Source organism: Lissotriton helveticus, chromosome 6, assembly GCF_964261635.1.
Source record: "Lissotriton helveticus chromosome 6, aLisHel1.1, whole genome shotgun sequence".
NCBI lineage: Eukaryota > Metazoa > Chordata > Amphibia > Caudata > Salamandridae > Lissotriton > Lissotriton helveticus.
In genome coordinates, this window is record NC_136067.1 from 1793150901 (window position 1) to 1793172437 (window position 21537).

The 21537-nt window shown below is 45.5% G+C and overlaps 1 protein-coding gene across 1 annotated transcript in view; it reads left to right on the top strand.

The window, feature by feature from the left end:
- THADA (THADA armadillo repeat containing) overlaps positions 1 to 21537 on the top strand; it is a 1377633-nt gene that overhangs the window by 300910 nt on the left and 1055186 nt on the right. Inside the window, exon 24 of the mRNA XM_078649688.1 lies at positions 14674 to 14806. Coding sequence (XP_078505814.1) covers positions 14674 to 14806 — 133 coding nt within the window. The remainder of the gene's footprint in view (positions 1 to 14673; positions 14807 to 21537) is intronic.

Genomic DNA, 21537 nt, shown 5'->3' on the forward strand with positions numbered 1-21537 from the left:
TATAACGGGGGAATTTCTATGGTTTTGTACGAGTGAAATGTCCAACTAACTATAACGCCCCTGAAACCTATGTTTTTTTCAGTGAATATATATATATATATCTTTTATATGAAGTTGTGAAGTAAAAAGCAACTTCAATATTTTAAGTTAAGTTGGCCCTCGGCTCATGTTACTCTTGGTCCGAATGCCCTTCAATCGTAGTTTGCTCCAAAGGTTTGCTTCAGCTGTCTGCTGCCCATGTCATTCGCCAGAAGTGTTACTTTGCTCAGTTTGTGAACTTGGGTCGGCCTCCTACAAGTTATAAATAGAGCTTGAGTTTATCATTCAGTGGATCTGCTCTAATCAAAGCAAGTTTTGACATGCTGCGATTCAGTGGCTGCCTGGCTAAAACATAATGTGTGCTCCGTAAACAAGGTAATGACGTGTGTTAATGGGAGAAGGGGGGCTTGGGGGAGGGAGCCGACCGCCGGGAGGTCTCCTCCCCCGGGCGGTTTGGGAGAGCTGAGAGGGGTGCCCCTTTAAGAGGGCAGAAGTTTCTGGAATTGGGCTGGTTCAGTAGGACCAGAATAGCCCAAATTATAAACCCCCCGCCCACTGCCTACCAGCCACCATTTTAGGTTTGGTGACCTGGTGGCTAGGTGGGCTCATAGCTTTTTTGTCCCTCCCTCCCTCCCTTAATTTTTCGTTTTCGATGCTCCTGTTTTCCCCTCTCTGCTCAGTTTTTTCCCCCTTTTTTGGGGGTTTTTTGCCCCCATTTTCTTTTTGAGTAAAAGGCTGTTTTTGTGGGCTACCGGTGTGCAGGGGTTGTTTTTATTGTATTTGTATCCGTCGCTAGACGCAGGTGCTGTGCGGTGTTTTTGGCTATCATTACGGTTTTTAGGCAGATTGCTGGTTGGGTATTAGTTCAAGTATTTCTTTGACAAGTGCTGGGGTATGTTGGTCATGGTTTGACCGTTCAGTTTTGTGAGGGGGGGTTATCTGCAGGAGTGCAGGGTCAGGCAGGGTTTATGGTTATGGAGGACCTGACCGTTGTTATTGCAATTGTGGTTGGACGAATAAAGTTTTAACGATGACGTATGTTTGTTTAATGACGAAATGTTTTATTGATGAGGTAATTTTATTGATGACGTTATGTATAATGCTGTTAGATTGTTATTGATGTATTGTTGGGAGCGGGAGGGCTCAAATGTTTTAGGGGTGGGGGAGGGTTCGGGGGGCTGAGTTTGTAGTTATTTATTTATTTAGTGAGGTTTAGTTTTGTAAGGCGTTGCCAAGGTTTGTGTTTTGTAATGTGCACCTGTGTCTTAATAAAGCGGCCTTTTACACACACAAACAACTTTTGGTCTACTTTTCTCCCACCCCTCGCCCTCTCTCCCAAGGGAGTAGCTGGGGTGTGAAGGCCAGAGCCTCTCGTTCTTTACTGATGGGCAGTGGCATAGGTCGGCCTTAGCTCCATTACACCTGATTTGGGGCCACTATATCTCCATGCCACCCTCAGCCCCTCTAACAAACATGGTCAGAGGTCCCAGAAATTACACTATATATAAGTCCGTAGGCCGAAGAGCAACCGCTGCGTTCCAAAGGAAGCAGAGGCCTACATTATGCCCCGTAGATAGTCCTTTCTCACACATGCATTCCGCAATCGGAGCCTCTGCGCGCGCAGTGGAGTGTGTTTATAAAGACGTTTGTTTGTGTGGTGCGTTTGTAATGACTTTTGTGGGGTGCATTTGTTATTTTCGACATGCCTTGTCGAGATTGGGACTCCAAACTCATGCCTGACCGCGTGGAGCACGAAAGCAAACCGCATTTTAGCATCGTTCAGCGGCGCGGTTTCTCCCGCGGGTGTTTTAGGAGCCCGCGTGCACCTTACAACAATAATTCTTCGGCCAGACCATGCGGAGCGGCTTCTACTTCAAATGAAGCCCTGGGCCCGTCCACTTGCTAACAAAGTCAGCAGTTTCCAAAATTGTTCTTTAACTTATAGACAACCAAACGCAGTCAGTAGTAGGGACTGAGCAGTGTAGAATTACGCATCACGGTATAAAAACTGTTTGTTTTTTCTTTGACTACCAAAGAAATGCTGGTTCGAAGTCGTCTTTTTAAAAAAAATGTTTTACTGTTGCCTTTCTTTATTTCTGGGCGCGGGTGGAAGGGAACCTGCTGTTTGTATAAAACAATGGCCGTGGTTAGAACTCTGCTTGTCTTCCAACTTAATGAGTTTTTCCAGCTGCGTATCTGAGAAGCATTTAAAGAGGTGCCTTTTGAAAGGTTTAAAACGCAAATAAACCGTTCTTGGGATATTCTGTGCATATTATTACAGTTTGTGCAGAGCGGCAGGCTCTACGCAGTTGGCTGGTCTGTGGCCAGGGTTGGATTGGGATCAAAAGTAGGCCCCGCACCTAAAAAAAAGTGGATGCTTTACCCTGTGCGACACCATTGATTTCTTAGAACTGGGGGCTAATATGTAGACAGATATGTGGGAAATGAAAACATTTTTCTCCAGCTCTATCAGCGCCTGCACTCGTGTCATCCTCCCACCCTTATTTCTATTCTTTCTGTTCCTCTTCCTCAGCTCTTCATCCCTCCTTTTCATATTATCATATCAGTTCTCCTATCTTCTCCTTTCTCCGAGGACCCTCCATTGAGTCTCTCTTCCTTTCTTTTTCTGTCCTCACCTGTGCTTTTCCTGTTCAGTGTAGATGACAGTACCTTGCGCTCCATTCCTTCTCTCACCCCCTCCTGCTACTCCTGTCCTAGGCTTTTTTATGGTGTGGTCCCCCGGGTGTGTGTTTCTTCTGGGCTGCTTCTGGTATAACTATGCTCCTTGAAAGATCACTAGCTGGGTTGTCCGCGTATGTGTTTCCATTAAAACATGAAGAGAAATTGTTAAGCTTATCATATGGATGCTTGTCAAGTGCATATAAAGGTGCTGTTTTCAGTTTCTTAGCCACAGGCGCACAGCCCACTGGTTGTTGTTGGGAGGCACCTGTAGAAAGGCTGACTTCTTTTGCTCGACCTCACAGGGGTCTACAGTCCTAAGGTGGGACAGAAGTATGACAGCCCCTTCTTAGGAGGACCAGAGGCAATAATAAATATGGAAGTCGCATTGGGCCCACTGCTTCTGAGAAGTCTTTGCAAGAGTAGCAAGGCGAGGATGCAGGAACGGGGAGAGATTGTTTTTCAGCTTGTTTTCCATTGAAGCCATAGATCAAAGGCCACCAGATCAGTTTAGGTGGTTCTCCAGTAGCCGATCTGTCTTGGGCGGGCCCATGTTAAGTAATAACAAGTGACTTATGGCTGCTTGCATTTGGGGTAGTGTTCATTTTTATGCAGCATTAGCATTTGGGGTAGTTGATATGTTGTGTGTGTTCATTTTTATGCAGCATTACCACTGGTCTTCATGCCAAAGAAACCAGCAATGGTGTCAAAAAGCAGTGTATTTTTTAATACCTTACATTAGTCTCTTCATATTCAGAGCATGTGATCTTTTCTGTAGATGGGTAACCATGGCCCCTGTTGGGATGCACAAGTCCCTTGCATGGCAATGAACGTGTACCCCAAGTGTTGTTGTGTCTGGACCATGATGCTGATTTTTGTTGTCATGGGAAAACATGAATTATGATTGTGTGCCATGGCATAAGTCTGTCTCCCTGATTGCAGTCTTTTTGGGCTGGGAGGGGTACCCAAAGTGCTACCCTCATAGTCGGGAACAGCTACTGCCGTTGCCAGGAGTTTAACAGCACGAGTGTGGTGGTGGCAGCATATCCTGTAGTGATCAGTAGAAGTGTACAGGCCTTTTTACCTATGTAAACTGAAGTGAAGCATATAGGCTCACTCATTAAAAGCTCCTATGCTGTATGCTTAACTCACACTTGGCCTACACTGGATTCTTGTGTGGTGCTGCCCAGTGCGTGTGTATTATTTGCATGTGCTATGTGTGTGTGCCTGTGAATGGTACAATACATAGAAGATGTAGTGCTGTTCAGTGTATATAGGTTATATTCATGGGATGGATGGATGTGTGACTGTGAACGGTACAGTACATGGGAGATTCTAGGTTCCATTTTGAGAAACCTAGGACTAACTGGAGGAACATGAGGGGGTAAAGGAATCTCTCCTGGATTGCTACATTCCTGGGAGATGGGTGAGACATAATGGGAAGGAGCTTGGCACATCTTTGGAAGGAAATGGGGCTGATAAGAGAATCATAAAGAGTAGGGCTGAGTCCTTGTAACCTTTTGATGCACAAATTATTGTGGCTGACATCCAGGTGTGAACCACTAGACATCTGCGTTTTGGGGCCATCCGATTTGTAGTCTCTCCAGCTGTGATAGACTGCTTTCTGGAGGCAGGGCAGAGGAGAGGGCTCTTCAAAAGGAAGCAGAAAGACGGAGACTCTAAATCACATTTGGTGTCTAGAACTAGACCATAAGAATGGGAGCTTGAGAACCCCAAACTTGTCAACTGTCAATCAGCCAGTCAGGCTGTGGGAGTAGGAAGAGCTCTGCAAGACTTCTGCCTGTGACCAGGAATGGGGGCCGAAGCATGCCAGTCTCCCAGCTGAGTGAGGGGACATCACCCAGAGAATCCAAGACCACCTGCCCCTGGAGTACCAGTGCCTGCTTGCCAAGGCCAGTGTGCCCTGTGAGGAAGAGGAGAGCATTTTAGGGAGTGTGGTCCAAAGGGGAATCCTTACGATTGGATCCCTGTAGTGAGGTCTGAGGAGACGGTTGCTGCATCGATCGGGTCATTGCCTGTGGTTGCAAGGCAAAGTTGGCAACCCCACTTATGCTGGAGGAGGGGGCTGCTGTGAAGTGAGACATGAACTTTTCTGCACAGATTGGGTCATTGCCCGTGTGCAGGAGTGAAGTCGGTGAGCCTGAATGCCAGGTAAAGCCATCGTGAGTATTGTTGCTATGCCAATCAGGCCATAGCCCTTGTGCATATTGAAGTCAATGACCCTGTATGCCAGGTCGGGCTGCTGTGAATATGGCTGCTGTGCTGACCAAACTGTGCCCCTTGTACAGAGTGAGAACGGTGACCCTGTATGCCAGTGGGGGCACTGGGATGAGAAAAGGAGTGTGGTCTGGTCCAGATCATTGTCGTGAGGAGGGACCCTCCGTAGTGACCTAAGCGGGCCCAAGCCCCAACTCAGGACCAGCATCAGGAGTGCAGCACCCTGACCCCCGCCTGTGGGGAGGATCCCACAAAACTTAACAGCATTGTAGGAGCATTGAGGAAACCTGAACCCAGCCCCTCCAGGGCCGGAGGTGAAGAACTTACTGGAGACAGCCGCCGCAGCTTCAGCACCCGCTAAGGTGACACGTTCAGAGACATCAGTTGTTCAGATCCTGCTGGTGCCGGTAAGTCTGATTTTCTGGTCAAACAGCCCCAGGGGAACTTGCCTCCCATTTAGCTCTTCTGCGCTAAAACACCTTTGACTTTATTAAAGGGTCATAGTGGGACTCCAGAGACTCTGACTAATAGTGGAACTTAACCTGAGTGTCACCTATAGTGAATGGGATATTAACCTCTACCGCTAGTGAGAGGGGAGAAGGACTTAGGAACCCGGTTAAAAAACACTAGAGCCCTGACCTCAGGGAACTGTATGTATGTATTGTCTGTGAATGCTGTATTTTGTTTTGTGTTCATATTTAAATAATCGCTTATTTTGTAAAAGCAAGAATTTGATTGGACAATTATTACTTGCTGCTTCTGAACATATTTTGAGTCGTGCATCTGCTGCTTTAAATACATTTGTATTGCACACTCACAGTTTTCACTTTGATTCTGCTGCCTTTCACCCCTCGGATTTCCTCCTTTATATTTTGCTATTTGATTGCCTAGGTCCTGGTTTAGACTTTGGCGAATGGATTATGTACCTTTTTCATGCCAGAATACTTTATTCCCACCATGGTGAGGGTACTCTGACTGCCCTATTTAGAGATGCTTGCCAGCCTAGAGAGACATCTCTTGCATTCCCAATAACCGCAGTCATGACGGTTCTTCTAATTCATTGAAAGTTGGACAGATGACTCTGTCAACATGATGGAGCCCTATGTTTAACTTTCAACTTTTTTTTCTTCTTTTCTTCAAAGAAAATCCCAAAGTGGGAATTTCTTTTTGAAAATAAAAAATATAATGACCCCTTGCCTTGGGAGTTTTCTCCGATCGTGGGAGGGTCATTTTGTAGTTTTCACTGCCCTTTACCGCCAGATTTTACCTAGTGGTGACTGACAGGGTAAACTTACCTTTTGTTCTCCCACTTTAAATAGGTCAGGCGGACAAATGTCCAAACCTCCAAGTGCACTTACTCCTTTGGGTCGTTGGAGGTGTATGTCGGCGGCGGAGATGGAGCAGTCTCCGCCTTTGACATATTGAAGGTCCACCAACTTTAAATGAGGTGGATGGAAATCAGCTTGGTTAAGAGGATGCTGCATCACGGTTGCGACGGAGTACCTTCCTGCCAAACTGTAAATCAGGCCCTTAGTTATTTTAGTAATACTCCTTGATCTTACAGCCTATCATTCAGGCTTTTCCTGTCCCCTGCGTGTTTCTGTTTCTCCCAGGGGAATCTTCAGCATCCCCCAGATGCCCAGTGTGACTAGGCACAGAGCCCGCGCTTGTCAATCTCAGGCTGCGGGCGGCACCACCACTGCTCCACAGGTCTCATTCATTGCTTTTAGGATCTTCCTCCTGTGTCTCTGCTTCAGTGAGCCAGAGCCATAGGAGTAGCTCTCCAGCCGACCCCAGTCCCATGCTGGTGCTAATTGTCACTCTTATGAGGTTGACGCAATCTCAGACCAGCATGGGCCTCTCCATTCTAGAACAGTTTTTACCAATTCTGTGCAATTTTCAAGTAACATGGGTAGGATGCCATTATCCTAGTGCAGGTAATGAAAATGGCTCCTTTGACTGCACTTCGGGAGCAAAAAATGACCAATTATCTGGGTTCATTGGGCCCTTATGCCAATGCTCCTGGTGCACCAATAGTAGTCATGCCCCAGCCATTTTCTAGCATTTTTGCTGTTCCTGTGCTGATCGTTGTTTATCGCATTTAATGCTAAATATCATCGCAGATGGGCTTTGTCTTGTCAGATAATTGCAGGATGATTGGCCACTCTAAGGGGAGCCTGGGCGGTCACTTAAAGCATCTCATCAAGTCATGCCCCCACCCCCTCCAAAATACCCTTTGCTGCATATGGTGAATAATAAAAATTCTGTCCCGTTGGGGGAGGGAAGAAGTGTAATTTACCTACAATTTGTGGCTGCTCAGCATGGCAGCATGTATGCTGCAACACCTGACTGTTAATTCTCACTTACTGGTTCATATTTGATATTTATGCTGTGAAGGAAAATATCTGTCACCAGGTACCTGTAAATCTTTCCATGGAGCTTAACAGCCTCCCTTGACACTCACTTAGCAGCAAAGGAACACCTAATCATCCAGAGGCAGGTTGGCAGATTAGCTTATTGGAGCAAATAAATCTCCTAAAATGCGCTTTCATTTTATTTTGTAATTAAATGAAATCCATAAAAACATTTAAGAAACAATATAGCTGAGCTTCATCAGGATTAAAGGCCGCTGAGCGTGCTGTATTTTAATAAAAAGGAAACAATTGTAAGTAGATGGGTACAAAAAAAACAAGACAAGGCCTTTATAGTTGATTATTTGAGAATTGCACCCTCCTTGCAGTCGTAGATTGTAATACTTGTGAATGTGGCATACTTGAAGAGTCCACAGAAAGAGAGTTCACAATTGGTTTCCTAAACAATGGCAACACAGAGCTTCAAATATACTGAAAGCTCCGAATGCCTTTAGTGAAATAGAATTGGTTGTAACAGGAAGTTACCATTCCAATATGCTGGTGCTGTGCCTCGAGCAAGGCACTGTGTCCTGAACTGTAGAGCACATGAAGGCACTGCTCCTTCCCCTGGTTATCTACTCCCTTCTTCCTCTGGTTATCTGCCCCCTTCTTCCTCTGGTTATCTGCCCCCTTCTTCCTCTGGTTATCTGCCCCCTTCTTCCTCTGGTTATCTGCCCCCTTCTTCCTCTGGTTATCTGTTCCCCTTCTTCCCCTGGTTATCTACCCCCTTCCTTCTCTGGTTATCTGCCTTCATCTTTGTCTGGTCTCCCTTCTTCATCCTTTGATTAGGCTCCCTCTTCATCCTCTGTTTATCTGCCCTCTTCCTGTTTTTCTCCCCCCTTTTGCTCCCCATTCTTCCCCTGGTTAGATGCCCTCTGCCTTGAAGCGATACTACACTGAATACCATCTAGTCGGTACTAATAGTAAATGGACAGCTCTTTAGCTCCAGGATTTTATCTATGTGTTAAAGGGAGCTCATACAGAGGTGTCTTCACTTCAGAACCCTTGGCAGTTATACATTGCGTTGCCTTTGTAGAAAAGTCATAATGTGTGACCCACATGTCAGCATTTGTGGATCAGCACTCCCTGCAGGGAACGTTTAACAGTGGCAATGTCTGTATTCCCTTCCACCGGCCGCCGCCTTTTGCATGTGATGCAAACGCTTGAAAATTGCACCGAACAAATAATCCTAAATTTCAACATTAGAACAATACAGACTTGGTTGCAGCTTCCATCCCCTGTCTTCTTACCATTGACAGTCAGGTTTAGAGTGGGCGGGGGGGGGCAAGGGTCATCAATGGCACCAAGTATAGCACAGCATTGCATGTTTCCTACAGCTAGCAGAGCAGTGGAGCATCTGCACTAACCTACCCTGTAAGTTTTCCATGAAACCTACTAATAAACCTTAAGTTTCATACCCCAAACTGCAATGGTACCAGTACCAACACATTGGGCTTAGTGAGCAGGGGTCAGCCCCAACCATTTGTAGGGCTGGGAGTAGTTGGAATGGTCAGGGCGGTGATAAAGTGAATGAGTAGGGAGCAGCAGTAGAGTGGGGGTACCATGTACTTCAGGCTTTTGTGATGTTACTCAAAGTTGCACATCGCCCGCTTGCTTGGCCTCCGAAGGCGCAAAAAGAGAAGCTTAGAGCGACCACAAATGTAAATACCCGAACTGACAGATTTGTCAGTTTGGGTTGACAGATTCGTCAGTTCGGTTGATTAGTATACTGAGACCTGTGCGCCGGCATTGCAAGGTATGCATGTCGCACACAAGGGAAGGGGGCCAATGACTGGGTCGATAGGATTACACTTGTGTGAGGGGCGCTTTTCGTTGCAGCCCTCTTACACATTCACAGTCCCCCAGATATGCTGCGCATGCTTCGTACAGCGCAGCATGTTTAAAGATAAGGGCAAACTTGGGTGGTGGCTTATTTTGAGCAAAACTGCCTCATGTCCTATAAGAAGGCTGGAGATTTCGGGGAGACAAAGGATCAGCCCTGGCTCCATCCTGGCTCCTGATAGGGCTATCAGCAAGATCTGCTCTGCTTGTTTTGTAGAAGACTCTTGGAGAAGATTTGTCATGGAGCACATTTGCTGTTAGATGAGTGGGGAAGAAATCCAGGATTGAAGTCCATAGATGCCCTGTTTCAGTGGTAAATTGATAAGAAAGGTTGTGGAAGAAGGTTTTGGGGTGTGTGCTTGGGGGTATGGAATGACGCAAGTACAGTCTGCAAATTTCTTATTTAGGGACGCACTATTTTTGCCTCAAGAATAATGAAAGCATGCACCACCATATAACCTACCAACAAAACAAGTCTAAGCAGCAATCCCATGACCCACCATGATTTACCATCAACACGTTAAGTGGCCTTTCTCTTTCCAAAAGTGTTATGCATATATTGTGACTTGACCAGAATTTTGCTGTCATTGTCCGTAATTTAAGTTCTGAGGCTGTTGTCAGGATAAAGCCTTCTCAGGTCATTACCTATCAGTGGAGCGATAGTGCTCAAGACTTATTTTCCCAAACATGCACCGGGCGAACTGTGCCTTTTTTTTTTAAGCTTGAAGTTGGGAAAGCAAGTTATTGTAATTTAAACAAGTCTGAGGGCTGCATGATGAAAAGAGAGAGAAGCTAAAACAATGTTTAAAAAAAAATACACACCGCTGCCTACTACAGTTCCAATCAAGAAGGAAATCCAGGAGTGACATTATAGCATTTAAAGTAAACCACAATCTTAACATTGTTCACAAAGGGGAGTTCTAAATAAATACCATTTGTGTTTAAGTTCAAGTGGCCATAGCCTCTTTATATCTAACATTCTTTTTAAAAGTCCATTGCAACTACTACCCTCCTCAGAAGAGTTGGCAAGTGTCTTCATTCCACTCCAGCTTTAGCACTGGTTCCATATGGTAAAAGGTATTTTCTTTTCCCAAATAGTGCTGGTCTAGAATAATCTCCTTCCTGAAATCCGTGGATATATTGAGTACAGTCTGCAGAGAGACCCTTCCTAGAATATAGTAAGCTATTCAAATCCATTCTTTCAGTCAAAAGTCACATATTTCAATGAGGGGGAAAAATAAAAAAATCAGAGACGATATAAGGTGCTTACAGCTTGTATTTTCAGTATACCCTCTGCCTACCGAGAGAAGGAGGGATAGAGCGATATTGTGCTTGCTAGAGTCCCTTGCTGAGACAGGCACATGGTGTAGAATATACTGTATATTAGAAAGACCCACTACCAGACTCTAAAACTACCAACCTTGAAAAGTTGTTTCCTTATCTTGGCTGTCATTTCTTTTGAGTCAGGCTGTGAGTTCAGTCTGGATCTTATATTCCTCTTGGCTGCTCATCGTCAATCTGCCAACAAATTAATACCCCTACCATGTGGCTCCGTGTGAAGTATCAACCCGAGGACACATCTTGTTGCTTGTTTCATTTTTTAAGCTCCACGTAATTAAGGAGTAACATTCTTCTATGAGCATATGTAAGGTTTGCCTTGGTCTTGTCTCTGATGCCTGAGAGTGCCAACCCTTGCTGAAAGACAGCAGAGAGCTATACTGGGTCAAAGATGATCAAAGACTATTTCGATGGGTAGCAAGGTTCTGCGCACGGAAAATGAGTGTGACTTCGCCGTCATGTAGTGTTCTTTAAAGAGATGTGTCTTTGGCTTGTTTTGCTTGCTTTTAAAAAACAAAAATCGAACAAGGTTGAGGCTGTCCTCATAGATATCAGAATGTTACTGCAGATCTTCGGTGCACTGATGGAAAAAGTCTAATGCCTTGTTTTTTCCTTTTTGAATTCCATCTTCAAGGCAATGTTGTCCTAGTTGAGGGTGTGCCAAGAACCACCAGAGTTGGTGATTGTAAGACGTTGGATTACAGGTTGAGGGAGGTGACACCCTTCTCAAGCAGCAACCAAAATTCTTGTTAGGGTGAAGTCACAAGCAAACCCCAAATGAACCTGTGCCAACCCTCTGGTAGCTTGGTACAGAGCAGTCAGGCTTAATTTAGAGGCAATATGTGAAGTATTTGTGCAACACTTCAAACACAAATAACATGAAACCAGAACACAAGAAGAAGCCCACTCCATATTAGATAAATAGAGTCAATTTTAATAAATATTTCAAAAACGAAACCACAAAAATCTAATCAGTAAAACTGAAGATATGTAAGTTTAAAGATGTAAGTGAAACTAGTGCCAAAAAGCGCAAAGTGCCAACTGTGGTTATCTGGGCACTCCAGGTCGGGACAAAGTCATTCGTTCAGGGTGACTGTGATGGGAGCGTGGGCGGGCTACAGGTACCCTCTTGGGTCCACTGAAAAAAGTACCTTAAATTCTGGCTGTGGATTGTTGCGAGGCCCCACGTTGAGGAGCCAGCCAAAGCGATACAAGGTCCTGGTCGGAGATGCATAGCGCAATGTCGTTTCCTAGGAGTTGCAAAGCTTGACATGCTAAGTCCTGCATCAAGATAGTGTTGTGCACGGGCTGGTTCCAGAGAAGCGGTTGGCCTTGCGATGTGGAGCCCTGCATCGTTAAGGATGTTGTTGACGATGGGCTTGCGATGCAAGCGCCTGTGTTGGAATTGCTTCACACAGCAGCGGTTCTGATAAGGCTGTGGGCTGCAACAGCAATGAGTAGTCCTTGCAATTGGAAAGTCCACACAGCTGAGGCGATTAATCAGTTCTGCTCAGGGTTGTGCTGCACATCAGAGGAGATGCATCAGTTCTGCTGGGTCCACAGTTGGGCTGGTAGGTCACCTTCAGTCTCAATTCCTAGGGACCAAGGTTGGGGTGGCAGCACCTGGAAGGGCAGGACTCACAGATGGTAGAGTCCAGATGCTGGGTTCAAGGTTGTTGGAAGCCTGTATGCCCTGGAGTCTTCTGATCAGGAGGCCAGCCAACTAGCCCTTCAGTGTCAGCTCCTCCGCTAAGACGGAGGAACGTCGCCCACTGCTCGTTGAGCAGTGGAAAAAAAACAAATAATACCAGGAAGTTAATATAATTTTATTTTCCTTTGTGACTCTGGGCGGGCTCGCCGCAGAGGGTGCAGAAGTGGTTTGGATTCCCTCCCTACAAGTGCATGACGCTTTGACCGGCCATCTAGAGCTGGCCAAACAGTCATGCGTAGTTGGCATGTTCTCCATTGAGCTGTGTTGAACAGCCCCGTGGAGAACATGCCCAGCCTCCCAGGCACTACCTGAGCGGTCAAAAAGGCCACTCGGACCAGTCACGGCGCTGCCCCTGCAGCGTCCTGATGGGCTGGCAGAGTCTGGAAGCCCGGGTGCTTCTGGTGCAGGCAGCAGCTGGGAAGAAGACAAGAAGACTGAGGAGAGGCATGCGACAGAGGCAGCAGCAAAGCAGGTACGTTTTTTTTCCTCCGTCTTTTCATCCCCCTGCCCCCTCCTCCCCGGCTCACCGTCCCCATTCAGATGCAGCCACCACTGTAGCCCTTTGAGTCACTCTGGTGTCCTGGGTTTAGAGATGCAGGTCCAGTCCTTCTCATCCAAGCAAGAGGGCGGCAGGTCAGCTCATCAGGGCAGCTGATCAGTAGAGGGGCAGGCCTTTCAGCAGCTTTCCTGGCAGATTACCCAGGTCGAGATGGGTCTAACGGTCCAATATTTTTACCTGGTGCCCACTTTGAAGTAGAGGAAGCTTCCACTCCCCTGGGGTGTTAGATATCCGCTTCCTCCCTGTCCTAGCCCCAGCTTGTCTGGGGTCACAAAAGACCACTGTAAAACCCTTTGGGAGAGTGCTCAGGCACAGTCTTTGTGGTGTGTAATGCTGTGGGTGACCGCTCCTGCCCCTCGTTAATTCGGAGTGGGCCATCCTCCCAAAACCTATCTTTTCCTTTGTCTCACTGTCTGTGAGACCATTAAAGAGGGCTTTTACTTGCAATTCTATAGCCACCAAATGCTGCCTGTCTACTACTTCCAATCGAAATGTATCACTTATTAGATGTAATATGGTAACACAGTGTCATGCCTTGCAGTAGTAAAAAACACATTGAAGAGTTTTTCACTACCAGGACATGTCAAATTTAAAAGCACATGTACAACTTTTTAAATACACTGGTACCTGCCTTCGGGCTGTTCAGGGCCCAACCTAGGGTTGACCTATATGTATTAAAAAGGAAAATTTGGGCCTGGCTAAAGGTTTATTTTCCAGGTCAAAATGGCAGTTGAAAACTGTACATACACGCACTGCAATGACAGGCCTGAGACTTTTTTAAAGGGCTACGCCACTTAAGTGGGTGGCACAATAACTGCTATTTATGGATGAAAAACAAAGTTATAGAAAGATGCTATGTACATTTTGAAAGTGATGTGCCATGTCACATGGAATAAGTGGATTGTTTTTAACTATATGTAAAACATTTAGCTCTATAGTCAAAGTTATCCTGTTGAGGACAAGACTTCAGGACACACTACAAAAATGTTGGAATATTGCATTCAAAACCTCTGGATTTTTACCAACTGTGCAGGAAAATGTTGTTGTGCAATCCACCATAAAGCCCCATGGCTTAAAAAAGTTCTCAATGGAGGAACTCTTCCGTACAACCATATAAACATTTGGGCTCACACAATACTGTTAAAGGTATGTGATTATGCCTCAACATTTTCAAAGTTCACCAACCGCCACGGCTGAAAGTGTATTGTCCATATGATGTTACAGAGTCCACCAGTCCACTGTAGCTGGCTTGCCCATGTCCACCGTCAAATTAGAGGGTAAGCTGGCACCAAGAGACACACCTTTGCCCAGGGCCTGCTCATTATGCGCTTCTGGTACTCTTTGTGTTTTTTAAGAAGTAAATAAAAAGCAGTTGCACAGAGGTATCAATGAAAAAAAGAGTATTATTCCTAGATAAGCACTCCATGCATGCATAGAAATAGTTGTAGTGGTAACGTAACTTGTACTTTTTATCAGATGCACATAATGACGCGCCATATTGCATCAACATCTCCCTTATATCGTATACGTCACTAACTGACATAAGTTGGATCAAGCCGCTACAGCCTTTTCCTGACGATTGGGTTTACAGACTGGATGTGCTTGTTGTGTGTCTGATGACGTCATAGAACCACACTAGATAAACAGCCATTTTCTTGAAAGCGATTCACATGTGTTGCTGTTCAGAGTGATGGCAGATTGATAGTGTGGTTTGTGAGAAATTTCTTATTAAAGACCTGCACCTCCCGAGCCAGTGGTGGGCCAGCTGTATGCATTGATGTGACGCACAGCGTTGATAAGTTCCAGATGACATTTCAATCTCTTTAACGCGCGTTGTGTCAATTTCTGTGTCGCAGATGTAATGATGGGGACCTGCATTGTTTGCCACAGGAGTGGTTGTACAGTGTTTTAGAGGAAATTAAATCCAGTGACCCGTCGTCCAAACTGTGTGCTACCCGACGCAGTGCAGGCATCCCCTTCTACATTCAGGTAAATCAAAATGCTGCTTTACTGTATATTCCACCAAAATGCGCCTGAACGAATCTGCAGTGCTTTAAATATTGTGCATCTGTGATGTTAAGCTTTCTTTAATATAAATGTGAGGTCTGTTTTTCTTTTTTTTAAATTTAGGAATGATATAAAGCACAACATACCAAAGCCTCATGGTACCATTATCACTAAAGTTATTCACTATTGTAGATTTAAACTTATTTCAGGTATTCTATACTAACAAGACGTACTTATTTGAACAATTATTGATTAATATCACAGTTAATGTTATACGCTTCCCCTTGATTATTGCCTAATAGTACTGACCTGCACCTTAAACACCATAAAAATGCACAAAAGTAGAATGTTATTGTCATTTTTGTGATGACAAAATCTTTTCTCCACACATTTTGGATGTATATGTCTGCCAGACCTGTGCAGTAACAGGCAGCATAATCCAATCCACTGGCTTCTAATGCCACTGAGCCTGACTGTGTAAAGCTTGGCCAGCAAAGCACAGACTGTGTGAAGATGTACAAACATATCCACTACCCATAAGACCTTCTGTGACAAACATAGGTTGTTGTTAGACCTCTGGATGTCGCATGACAAGGTAAGCTGCACACATGCAGGCAGGCTAGGGTATCGGTAAACTGTCCTGGTCATGCTAGGGCCACTGGCATGAGCTGTGGCAAGAGCTCGGATTGAGTATCACACTGTCCAACATCTTGTGAATTCCTTTGTTGCTGGAGTAAAGAAGAGACAGCATCTTGTGGGTTCCATTGTGAGCATCAACTAAACGACCAACTTTCTTGATAAAGCTTGTGCTTGTTCCATCAAGCCAGGTATTTTATAAGCTTTCAGATATAGATTCAGCTGATTACATTTCAATGCATGTTTGAAATTACAAATGCCTTGTTTTCCAATATTTTATATTCATTTTTACTGATCTGTACTGCATTCGTCCTTTTTTTCTACTTTCGTATAAATAGAAACAGTTTACTCTCTCCACTGAGAAAAATAAAGGATTTGAGAAGATAATAAGGAACATATTCACTAGGAGCTATCGCCAAATTAACGGTACTTTATCGCAGCCAAAGTCGTGATAAATTTACCGCCCCATTCACAAGCTGGTGTTACCAGCTCACAGCACCAGTAAACCCGCGATAGCAGCCGCAAAAAACATCACCACAGAGGACCCCCGCAACTATCGCTAATGAGATGCAGAGTAGGCATTCCCGTGCAAAAAGCAGCAAGAACATGACACCTCAACATCCACAACGACCAGCCAGATCTGCGATGAGAAGACCAAACACGCGATAAGGCGCGTTAGCAGCAGGAAATTAACACCTGCACTGGCCTGGTGTAAAGTCGGACGGCAGCCTGCACCACAAAAATGAGCCCAGGGCATAATCGGAAGGGCAACATATGCCATGATGGAGCCACTCATCACGCAAGAGGGCCACAACAATCCCCCCCCCCCCGGACCACCACAGAGGCAGTGCAGACAAAGATAGCTGCCCCCAAGGAAACACACCTGCCTCACAGGCTCAACATCTGACAATGTCACTGTCCACTACAGTCTGAAAGGGACAACCATCCTACGCATCCTGACCATCATCCCCTAACAGGCAAACTGCACCAACGCAGCGGGCAACCAACATCCCACCCCACACCAAGCTCCTGGCTGTGCTGCCCCTGCCACACCCCAACCAACAACCGCCAGAGTCGGGGGAGTCTCACAGCCAGCCACATCCAAGTCCCCCACACCTGTCCTGGACATCACCATTACCCTGGCATCCCAGTCCCCATACGACCAACACAATGCAGCAGGAACCGTTGGAGACCAAGCAAGGACCATACGCCATAGCCGGATGCACGCACGTGTTGGGGGCAATCCACTGCACACATGGCCCACCTGTGCCCCCTGGTGACACAGCACACAATCACCGCAACAGGAAGCACACGTCACACATCAATGTGCAGGCAACATCAGAAAACCGTGGGCCCTTCACCAATATCGCCTCCAAATACACAGCCAGTGTGCATGATCCTTTCACCCTCCAACAGTCCATCAGCAACCAGCGTTCCTAGGATGGCACTAAGGGAAATGCACAGCCCCTTGGCAAGTTCCAAATCAACACCCAACTCACCTCAACTCCACAACCATGCAATCCACAACTCTGGCAATGCACACGTCACAAAATCACAACCAACATGCACAACAACATGCCCACCCACCAGACACGACAGAACAACTTACAATGGTAACCTGGGCAAGCCGTAAACATGACCTATCAATGACATGGCACCTTAGCCACACAATAGCCGAATGTGGGGAGGGGTGGCAACCAGGCATGTGTGAAGGATGCAGTAGAACCATGATTGGGAAAACACAGAATGACAAGAGTGGTGGCGATGTGCTGGACAGACTGCAGTATGCAGAACACACCCATATCCACGGCGACGAACATCTCTGGTGTATGGAGAGTAGTGGACGCAACCATGCTACCCAAGCCAGTGGGGGTTCTCGCGGAAATGTTGCCTGTTAGAACCTTCCCCCCGTAAGCGTAAGTAGAGTGAGATGGCCCGGCATACGCCAGGCCAGCGTAGGGGTGTGAATAAAAAGCACGTAGACATGGGCGTAGTCCTCTTCTGGAAAGGCCAACTTCACTGCCAGGGTGGCGCCTCCCACCCCGCCATGAGGCCGACGCTGTCCTCGTTAGCGGAGTTACCTGCGATCTTGTGCGCCTGCCAGACCCCGACCCGCTGGACCACGAACCCGTCAGGCCTGTTGCTGCACAGCCAGGCCACACTGATCACCTGCCGACACCGGCGTGTGTCCAGGAGGGCCCACCACGTGCCTGGGTAAGCTCCAAACCCGTGGCCCGTGACCCTGCCAGCCTCTCAGACCATCGCTGGCCCCCCTACGCCAGCCCACATTACTCCTTCCTCATTTACATACTCCACCGGCGTCCTCTGTGGCCCAATAGGTCCCATATGTGAAAGTGTGTCCTGGGTCCTGAATGGCAGTGACCCCAAATCTGGCCCAGCAGCCACAGCACCGGAACCCCGATCAGTGAGGCATAGTTCCATATGGGCATCTTGCGAAACGTGCTGGCACTAACCCTAGCCGGCGACACGTGCTGCCACAAACCCTTTTCATTGCCAGCCGGCAACACGTGGTGCCACAAACCCCGTTCAACGCCAGCCGGCAACACGTGGATGAGGGACAAGGACTTCCCTGTGGACCAGTAGGTCTCATATCCAGCACCTATTCGTGAATCATGAATGGCGGAGTCCACACCAGTGGGCGCACGGAGAGGAGTAAGAGGAAGATGTGGCTCAGTCTGGACAAAAGCCTGGTCACGGTAATGGAGGTGACTAAACACAGGGTGCCACTTAACCTGAACTACGTAGGCCGGTGGAGCCACCAACCTATGCCGGCGACACTTGGTGAATGGCCCGTGCTGACCGCTGCCTCCGGCTGACACTGCTCTCGGCCTAGGCTGCACTCGAGTAGGTGCCAAAGAACATCAGGTGAATGATCAGCTCTTTGTGGAGTGTTCTGAAGTGGAAAAAAGACAAGGCTGAGCAGAGGAGAACCACCTCCCAATGAATTGTGCTGTTTTTAAGATCTGCTATGCACTGGCTAAAAAAAACAGCCCCCAGAAGTACTGCATGCTCATTCAACAAGGGCCAAAACTGCTACGACTGTGTTGGCATTCTAAGTTTCCTTCTTGGACATTTCCCAGGTTAATACACGGGCATGCCGCCATGCTTTCATGAAGCGCTGTTGTCTGGACAGTCAGGTTCGCCAAGAGAGGCATTTGCCAAATCGGTCTTGCAGGACTTTCTGGTTTGAGTCCACATACAGACCCACTTCCAAATAGGTACTGCTTGGTATCTCTTCAAAAGGTGAGGAATCTTTAACCAAAATATCAGAAAAACAAGTTGCTTACCTTCTGTAGCTCTCATTCTGGTTGAGACTCTTATCTAGCTGCAGATTCCTCACAGACCCTCCCAACCTTTCCTTTCCCTGATTGGACTCTAACCATTAATAAGATCCCAAGTCTAGGAATCTGCACACTGGTCACAACAATCTGCATCTGGGGGCATGGAAATTCTCAAAATCAACTGATGTCAGCGTCAAGAGTGATATTATATAGGCTGTGCATGTCATTTTCGGAGCAGAACAGCATCACCAAGAACTCACAGAGTGCCACCTGCCAGCTTGCAGAGGTACTGTCGAAAAGTTTACGGATCCAGTGTGATGCCTGGGGAATATTCAAGAGGTGAGACATCTGCGATTAGATAGTCTCTACCAAAAAAAGTTTTACTAAAGGTAAGTAACTTATGCATTTGGGCCACAGCAAATCTCTTTATTTGTTTAACTTAATATGAAGAAAAGTTTCTCTTCATTCGACTGGACAAGCCTAGTGCTTAAGATTTAAACATTTTATTTCTACAAAACCAGCTAAGATATGCCGCATAAGTTTGCATATTTGAGCATTTCTGTATTTTCTTGTATGCTTCATGAAAAAGGAAGTGATTTTATGCACTATGAAAGCCACCATTCACCTGGGGTCCACAGACCTTTGTAGGTCCACAATGTCTACTCTGGGGGTCATAGTCTTTCCTCAGTCTGCTCGGTTCACTTCCTATACCTCTAGACTCAACATTCTTCCCTCCGCAACTCAAAATGCGCCTCAAATGTTAAGCCTTTCCATCACTTAAGGGCATTGAATTACAAAATTTCTTCTTAACTAGTAATGGTTTGGAAAATGTACTTTCTCCTTTCTTTATAATGCAATTTCTTTTAACCTTGAAAACATCCTCAATAGAAATGATAACTTGTTTACAGTTCTGCATACTTACACAATTTTTCTTGCAAATTGATTATGCACATGCCAGTCTTTTCTTTACCACAGTAGGGACCAATTAACTTTCTTAGACTTGGACATCAACACAAATTGTTCTTTGAAAACAATATCCTTCCTCTCATCAGTTGAAATGGACTGTGGCCTGTGGCCTCACATGGAGTAATCTTATAAGCCCATGATGTGCAGAACACTTCTTTTCTCTAATCTAATCATTAATTAGTAGTTAGTTGTGTAGTACATTTAATTACTATATTAAAGCTTTCAAAAGCACCATTACCCGCTTGGTGATAAACTGACGTACTATTATGTGTAACACCATTACTTTTCAGAAATGCTTTAAAAACATCAGAAGTAAATTGAGGTTCATTAGCACTCAAAATAACTTTGGGTAAACCTTCCTTCAAAAATACACTATCCAGAAACCTTACCACAGCAGTAAAATCAGTTTTGGAGACAAAATCAACTTCTGGTCATTTAGAGAAGTGTTCCAAAATGACAATAATATATTTCAATCAATTCTCCCTTTTCAAGAATGGGTCCAATAATGTCGATGCCAATTCCTTCCCAAGACATACTTGAACTACTTATAGGACACAATTACGGCTCTATTGTAATCTGTGTTTTATCAACATCATTACAACTAATGCATTCTCTCACTTTCCTTTTTACTGCTCAATCCATACTGGCCACCAATACAAATTGTTTAGCCGGCACTTAGTCGTAACTATGCCAAGATGTCCTTTATGAGAAATATCCAATAATCTTCCTCTGAATCCTTCTGGTTGAAACATCCTACTATTCCCCCTAACTTTGCCATCCACTTCAGAAAGTTGCCTCTATTCCAAAAAACTGTGCATACTTTTTTCAAGTACACTCTTCTCCGGCAATCCCAGTTTAATCATCATGCACATGAAACACAGGATCATTTTCTTGAGCATTCAACCACTACTCTTTCATAATATACTCATTTTCTTCAGCCACATACAACTGTTCAGGGGCATGCTTCAAGGGTAATGGTAACCAACTCAGAAAATCTTCAACTTTATTTTTCATACCTAGCAAATACTGTACCACATAATTGTAATCCAGCATTGTGTGGTGAGAACCTTTGTGAGGGAGTATATGATTGCTCCTTAAAATCACCAGGGAACCCTCCCGCAGATGTACTGCCTAAAATGTTCTAGACCTCATACACATGCAAGAGCCTTACGTTCAATCAGACTATTTCTCTTCCCTTCATTGAGCGTGATGCAAAGTAACAGCACCTTCTTTCTCTTACTGGTTTTGCATTTACTTGCCTCACTACCGCCCCTATTCTTTTTCTGCTAGCATATGTGATTACAATACTATTCAACTTGTGATCAAGCTCTTATAATGGAGGAGCTCTGCAAACTTCATTCTTTACCTCTTTAAATGCATCTTGATATTCTTTTGACCTCTCAAACTGATTTTAAATTTTCAAGAGTTGCCTGGGGTGATATTTTTTTCTGGAAAAGTTTACTAATTTTAAGTAAAATTCTGCAAGACCCAGGAATATCTTTACAGTCTTTGTTTTGAAGGGATGGTGCCTTCCTTAATGCTTTTAGTTTATTAGGCTTAATTCCTTCCCCACTCATCTCATGGCCCAAGTGTATAACATTTCATTTTGCAATTTTATATTTGCTATGCTCAGCCCTGAGGCCCTTCTTGTTACAATTTCCAAAACGTGCATTTTTTAGGTTATGCTCCTTCATAGTTTTACCCATTACAAGGATATGATCTTGAGAGAAAATTACATCCTACATTCCTTTAAATGATTCATGCATTAACCTATGAAACATTGCTGCAGCAGATGTGAGCCCAAACGGA